General features: G+C 38.4%; 1 protein-coding gene across 1 annotated transcript; it reads right to left on the bottom strand.

The window, feature by feature from the left end:
* Nucleotides 1-412: 412 nt before the first annotated feature.
* On the bottom strand, nucleotides 413-6,948 carry LOC101859278 (cytochrome b5 domain-containing protein 1). Its single transcript, XM_005109813.3, has 4 exons — nucleotides 6,744-6,948; nucleotides 3,589-3,665; nucleotides 2,463-2,681; nucleotides 413-1,504 (listed from the first exon to the last, which is right to left on the bottom strand). The coding sequence occupies exons 1-4, from the start codon at nucleotides 6,871-6,873 to the stop codon at nucleotides 1,274-1,276; spliced, it is 657 nt and encodes a 218-aa protein (XP_005109870.1). The 5' UTR covers nucleotides 6,874-6,948; the 3' UTR covers nucleotides 413-1,273.
* Between the last annotated feature and the right edge of the window lie 516 nt (nucleotides 6,949-7,464).

Here is a 7,464-nt window from a genome sequence, read left to right on the forward strand (position 1 = left end):
TTAACTATGAAATCAGAGGACTTTGAAATTTCAGTTTGTGGTACCTAGTACATTCGTGTATTTTTCTATGCCTGTATTTAAGAACATTCTGCTAACCCTTTCTCCGCTGTTTATGTGGTTGACCGATCATGATGGAATCATTGATCTGAGAGAACTTGATTCAAGAGGGGCAACTATTTTTATTTGCTTTGTTTCACAAAATAAGGCTCTTTTAAATGTCCAGATGTAGAACCCCCCCCCAAGCTTTCTAACCATACTAAAGGGTTGGGGTGGGATGGTGATGTGATGTGATTTTAGAAGGAAAAACACTGTATTTTTCAACTCGTAGAGCACAGACACTGAAGGTTACTTTACAGAATGACTCCAACAATGATGATAAACAATAATGAAAGAAATTAATTCTGCCACAGAATGTTATTCAGCATCTCAAACAGTTTTATTTCTTTTGCATGTTGAAGTGCACAACATTGCTCAAAGTTATGTTGGAATTTCAAGATGAAGTTATCAAATTTCTGGGAATTTACCAAAATCAATCACGTACTAATAATTCTGTGGGACTGACAGTGACAGTAATAAAAGAATACTTTCTTCAGGGAAAAAGGTGTGAAATACAAATAAATAACATCTGATTCCGTCCAGCAGGTTCATCAGTACGTCCTATGACTTTGTTGAATTACTGATGAGGGCACTGTTTGTATGTAGCCAAAAAGGAGTTGAAACTAGAAGATTTACTCAATTATCAATAGCAATACTGTGTGATTACAAATAAAGAAAAGATAGATTTTTGTTGAAGTTTTCCACCAACCGTCTCTTCCTCAATGTTAAAGAAAAGTAATTTTGATGGGCCAATACTTTATTAGATTTTTGCTAAGGTTAAAAATTAAAACATTTGTTCTCAGTATTGTCAGAGCAGGAATTGGAACATTTCATTTGCTGCAAACAAGAGCAAGGAATCTATGTACAGGCATTCTCAATTGCATTCTTTCAACTGCCATTCCATTTCGATATCAAGCTCTCACTTCTGTGCGCACACACATACACATGCACACACTCGCACAAACACACACATCAGTACTACTCCAATACAAAGATCACCATCTCCAAATGAATCTCCTCCTCAAGGTAAGCAATGTCACTTGGGCAAATACCTTAAGTACTGATTAAAAGCCTGAATATATTGCAGACTCTCACATAAAAAAAAAAAAGAGCGCAGAATATATTTGCATGTGTTATCAGTTATTCATTCAGTTTTTGGCTAACAAATGCATTATATTTATGCCTCAGTTAAATCGTCATTGAAGTACAGGTGAATAGGCTGTAGGTAGGTGTCATCATTCATGCTCAGCTGGTAGAACTCCTCATCCTCATCATTGATGCCGTTCTCTTGAAGCGTCTTGTCCATGTCCAGATTTTTCCCATCGTACTTCCAGGTGTAGCTGGCAGCGTGTGCGTTGTACTTGAGGTAGCGTTCTCGGATCTCTGTCATCACCTCTTCTGAACAAACCTGAGGCATACGGAGATATTTGGTTATGATCTGATTGTGACCACAGGATTGGGGGGTGGGTGTGGGGAAAAGGGGGGGGGGGGGCGCAGTGGGATGAGGGTAAAGTATTTGTCTTTCATGTAAAAATGCCCTGTTCATCTCTGGTTCCTGTAGGCATGGTCAGAGATAAATTTTGTTGTTATTGTTATTATCATCAATCCAGTTGTTATGTTGTTGTTATCGATCCAGTAAGACTGTTTAAAACATTTTCCCATGACCCTTTACCCCAGGATGGATTTGGTATTATATTAATGTTTCAAGCCCCTACTGACAAAATTGTGATCAGTTGTTGGTAGAAATTGGACTGCTTCCATTCTCCCTGTGAGCGTCAACCTTGAACTGAGAGGGAAACAGTATCCCAGCAGAACGGGAGAGATACTCGATAAGATAGGCTTCCCCATGTCTTTTGTGAGCAAAACTGAAGGGCCTAACCACAGCAGCATCAGACACTGATATCTTGAGGTAGATGACATCAAGGGTAGTCCAGCGTTTGCAAACCTGTCATTTGGCAATTCTGGTGGAGATGACCCGCATAGTGACAGGTATTATTAAATGCCCCAGGTGAAAATACATTTAGGCAGGTGGTACACACATTTCAGCCTCTTATTTAAACCAGGTGGCAAAAGTGGGCGTTGGCTATAAAATGGTTGACAAGCACTCTGGTCTAAGTCTTCTCAAATAAGACGGGGGGAAAAGCTCATAGATTCCCTGTTCTTACAATAGCACACTTTTGAATCACAACGGCAGCTAAACTTAAAGCCAAAGATGACGCAGTCTGTGAAACCCAGCCACCATTGAAATATTTCGAAAGAATTTTTATCCAAAACTGAAGAAGCTGTGGTCACTATAATAATTATAATAAAAATCACTATACGGTACATTAATAAATGGATGTCCTGAATGTTGGTGACTCATTTACCTCTATGACCTGATCCTGGGAGGTCAAAGTATTGATGATTTTGATGAGGCGAGTTTTCTGTGACAAGATGCCAACAAGGTAAGCCTCATCTTTCCACCATGGCCGGCCAAAGTCGTTGGCCCAGTTTGAGTCTGGGTATGGAGGGGCAATGTGGACAAACCTGCCATTGGGGCAGTAAGGGATGATGCAGTTGGTCTGGGGGTCAGTATGGGTTCGGATCTGGGGAAACAAGGGAGAAAAAAATCATATTCACTTATAATACTTATATTCATTCATCAAGTGTCAGATCAGCGACACTTCAGCAATCATGGTTCTCTATTCATTTCTTTTGCTCGGATGCTCTCAAAAAAAGCTACATTATCCTGATTTTTTCCCCCATCACTCAGTTGTTCAGGCGCTCTAAGCAGATTGCTCTGGGTCTACATATCCATGCCTTGTTTTTCTTCACTTATAATCAACTAATATCCAGAGTGAGGGCGCTTACTGTGGTTTCTTGTCCTTTTGTTTTATGATTTTTTTGATGGTTGGACAGCTGTTATAGCCGAGGTGAATGCCAGCTATAAAAGAACTTTCTCACTATGGATTTAAAAAAATAGACTCAAGGATTTATCTGCCTGCTATAGCGAAAATCCTGATTATAACCAAGACTGTTATAAGTCGGGCCCACTGTATATATAGCCTAATGCTGAGGAAAGCATTATAAAAGAAGAGAAAATTTTTCACCTTGTCTAAGGGACCATAAACTGCCTCAAACCTTTCAACCTTTGAACAAAAGTGATTCTTGTCACCTCAAAAGACAAAAAGACAGGGAAAAAATGAAAAAAACAAAACAATTGTGATAATTATCTGCTATTTTAAAAACTTTCAAACTTTTTTATTATTATTTTTAAAATACATTTTCCCCTTCCCTGTTAAATAAATCTATAATAAGAAAAAGAAATAACACATCTTTTGTGGTTGCTTAAACAAGCTTTTCCATCCTTGACCATGAGTATGCTTATTACTATCCATTACAATTAAAACAAAAAGAAATTCTTTTATGTGCAATTAGCCACACCACCTAAGAAACTCCACAAACCCTCACAATGATGTTGTGCTCATGAGAAACTCAAATGTGTTTACTTACATCTTTGGTTTTTGGATTGAACCAGTGAGAAATATCTTTCCCAGCAGACTGTATTATTGGTTTGAGTAACACATCTCCTGTTAGAGAACAAATGGACATGAATTTGCTGAAAAGTAAAATTATGACAAAATTAATACAATCTTTGATAGGTTTGATCCAACTTACCATGATTAGTTTCAAAATAATAAAATGTTGCTCTTAAAATAAGGCTATAAACTACATCTTCGGAATTTGATATGTACTGTTCATAATATTTCTTTACCTCCAGTACATGAATACTACAATTCCAACTCAGATTTTGATAAGATGATGCTAACATTAACACTGCACTTGTGTTGCCCACAAAAATTAGGGCCAGAACATGTGCCACATATAAAGGCTACAGTTCCAATTCAGTTTTGATAAGATATGATGTCACATCTGACTGCAATTAAAAAGAGTAAACTAGACATCTGCAGAAGTATCAACAGACACCAACAAATTTGAAAACCTATAAAACTTTATTAATTCCTAACTTAGTTTGCACCACTGAATGCAAAATTTAAAACTATTAATTTTGTCAGCCCAAATGCAAGATTCAAATAAGCCTACTCTATGTCCCTAGAGATATGGAATAGCATCAAGAGGCTTGTTCAGTATAGGGAAAAGTGGAAATTAAGCGTTTGTTCGTGGCCTCTACCCTGATCCAGGGTGAGAAAGGCAATGAGGAGGATGATGAAGTTCCGATCCTAGAGGATTTTAATACTTTTCCAGAGCATATGAAGAGAACAAAAATTTGGGGAGAAAGATAGAAATTAAAAATATTTTGCTATTAATCATTTAAGGCCTACTTCAAAATCTGGTCCCAGGAATCTTAAAAATACTTCTGGCTTCTGGCCTGTCAAAAATATTTTTCACCTGCAAAATCCATTTTGTTAATTTGAAATATACGTGAGGCAGCGTGGTGAAATCAAGCGCTCGTCAAAATAATGAAAGTCAAGAAACTGGCATTTTTCCACAGATTTTGGAATTCTTATTGAATTTTTGTTTTTTCGCCCCACACCTTTCATTCCGTATAAAGAACCCATTTCGAGTGGATTTTTCTGAAAAACATTGATTTAAGGCATAAAAGATGTAAATTTTCAGTTTTGATGGACTCTCAAGCTAAGGATATAACTCAATGGTACTTTGGTGGCCATTTTCTCGCTAATTTAAAATTACCTCTGAAACCGGGTGACCCCCACCTCCTTCAATCGCAAATATCTTGAATTGTATCCCAGACAAATTGATATTTTTTCATCAAAAGCGAAACAAAAGAACAGGCTTTGAGACTATATCAATAGCTCCATAGACTCCAAAATTGGTGAGCGCCTGATTCCACGGCATCATGACACATACAGCAATTTTACAAACACATCAATCTCATCTACTTAATTCCCAATTGATCTGCCTCAGGTCGAAAGCTGCACTACATACTACAGTGGAACTCGGATTCAACAAGCTCGGATTCAACGAGATGAAATAGATTCCCCGTTTTTTAATTCTTTAAAATCAATAAAAATAACCAGGATTCAACGAGCACTTAAATCAGCGAGCTCGGATTCAACGAGGTCGCTTCCAGGGTGAACAGCCCCTGCAGACGTGGCTTCGCTCATTTTTCTCCCAGAACGAACTTTATCTATTCCCAGAAACCATCCATTGCACCTGCATCGTGAACCATTATTCACTTAGCCCATTGCAAGCGACCAATCAGTGGCCTTTTTTCATACCAACACAAGTGTTGTTGGCACACACACGTGTCTACTCTGGCGGGTGTCGGGGTTGGATGGGCGGCGGGCCCATGTGTGACTGTGTGCGCGTGTCGGGGAGGGGATGGGGTGGCACTATAGGTTCGGGCGTTAAACCTCACAGATACAAACGTGTCACAGTCTTTCTTTTTCCCTCGGCAACTGATCACTATTACAATGATAAGCTAGTCTTGACGTAGATCTACATAATGAATTGTGCGCAGGTCTATGGAATCAAAAGTTGCCGTATGCTAGGCTCTTCTACTTCTACACTGCAACACAACTTTTTGGTAAGCAATTGAGATGACACAGGCGTGCATTTGAATGAAAATCGGTCTTTTTTTTTACACAGCTCATAATATGCAGACATTTCAGGCACTACTTGTGACTTCTCTTTATATATAACTTGCTCACTGCCTGTTATTATATCTACACAAAACATTGTGTTTGCTATAACGAAAACTCAGATTCAACGAGATTTTAGGTCAGGCCGGCGACCTCGTTGAATCCGAGTTCCACTGTACATGACAATGGTGTACTATATTTTACTTTTAGTTGGTAGTTTTGAAAAAATCATTCATAGAATCTCATCTACTTTCAGACTAGATCTAGATCTATGTAAGTAAAAATAAACACCTAAATGCATAAAAAAGTAGGCGCTGTTAAGAAAAAATAAACTAATCTTTTCGAACATTACAAAATTACATTTGCACTCATTTTTCGCACTGACTGCATTTGTATTTGCATAGAAATAAAAAACATTGAAATAGTTAGATTGAAAATATATTTTGATCAGGATCTCCGCTATCGTTGAATTTCTAAAATTTTGATTTGGAAAGTCAAATCTAGATCTAGATCTACTAGCTTGGATCTTTAATTTCAATTCAAAAACTTTAAAATGCTTCCTGAAGACTAGCATTGGATGAACGCTCTTCCAATTAAATGTAAAACAGGAAGTACATCTAACCAGTTTGTGAAAATAATCTTATGCTGATGGATGAGTTTGGTTTAGACATCATTATAGCCTACTGCTAGCTGCAGTCTGAGGCTCTCAATCCAGCAGAAGTAGAATATTTAGCTGCTATCCGAGTTGTGTAGAATCGAGTTGATTTAGGGCTACAAGCCAGTCACGACAGACCAGTGTCAGTAAGCGGTTAAGTTGGTAAAGCCTCTCGAAGTAAAGGCTGGTCTTTAATCTTTGCCTTCCGGGCCCCTACCTAATCTCTGATCCATCCTCTACAATTTGATTCTTCCTGTCATTTTAAGCTAGGTTCTCAAAACAAGAAGATGAACTTGATTAAGATGGGAAACGGAACAACAGCGAGGTTAATCAGCCAGACTAATTCTTATCGTCAACTTCAGATCAAGTAAAATCAAGCCATATCAAACCTTTGTACTTTTCACACAATGGAGTCAAGTTGTACACTTTCCCGAGAAAAGATACCCACAGGTCATCTGTCGTGTTGTGCACAGACACCTCGTTGGGTGTGAAGTATTTTGGTCTGGCAACGACCACCATCTTTTCGAGTTCGAGCTTTGGCTTACTACAGTGTAGATACTTCGATCGCCGTTGCTAACGTCAACAGGAAGTGACTGCTTCATTCCCTCCCTTCTTTTCGGCGGGTTAGAAAAAAGTACAACTTGGACCCACAATTTTTATCAAAACAATAAATGTATAACTCTCTCTCTCTCTCTCTCTCTCTCTCTCTCTCACACACACACACACACACACACACACACACACACACACACGTATTCACACACTCAAACACAAATTGACACTCATGAACAAACAAATAACTCCGTGAAAAAGAAAATGAATATTGCATGATATTGATAAACCTATGATCTTCACACTGTTCTGTGTTCAAGGAACACAATCATTAGGCCTTCTGTAAAGTGAGAAAACAGAGGAACAGCACTACATCGATCCCCTGTTTGTTTCTCTCCCAACAAGTTACTGCTTAGGCCTATCTGATCTTTCTTTTTCTGCCTGGTCAGCAGGGCTGGTGTTACCTGACCTGAACATTTATAAGAAATGTATTTATAGAGGCACCAGCCATCCATTATCTAGGTGTTGTTTTAGCCTCTCCAATCTCCTCTCTTTGAA

Source organism: Aplysia californica, unplaced genomic scaffold (genome assembly GCF_000002075.1).
Source record: "Aplysia californica isolate F4 #8 unplaced genomic scaffold, AplCal3.0 scaffold00818, whole genome shotgun sequence".
Classification (NCBI taxonomy): domain Eukaryota; kingdom Metazoa; phylum Mollusca; class Gastropoda; order Aplysiida; family Aplysiidae; genus Aplysia; species Aplysia californica.

Bases quoted from the DNA above. Each gene is read 5' to 3' on its own strand.
- LOC101859278 (XM_005109813.3), bottom strand. From the start codon at position 6,873: ATGGTGGTCGTTGCCAGACCAAAATACTTCACACCCAACGAGGTGTCT. The intron at 2,682-3,588 runs GTAAGTAAACAC...TTGTTTCCCCAG, and splicing joins TCAATCCAAAAACCAAAGAT to ATCCGAACCCATACTGACCC. The intron at 1,505-2,462 runs GTAAATGAGTCA...CGTATGCCTCAG, and splicing joins CCCAGGATCAGGTCATAGAG to GTTTGTTCAGAAGAGGTGAT.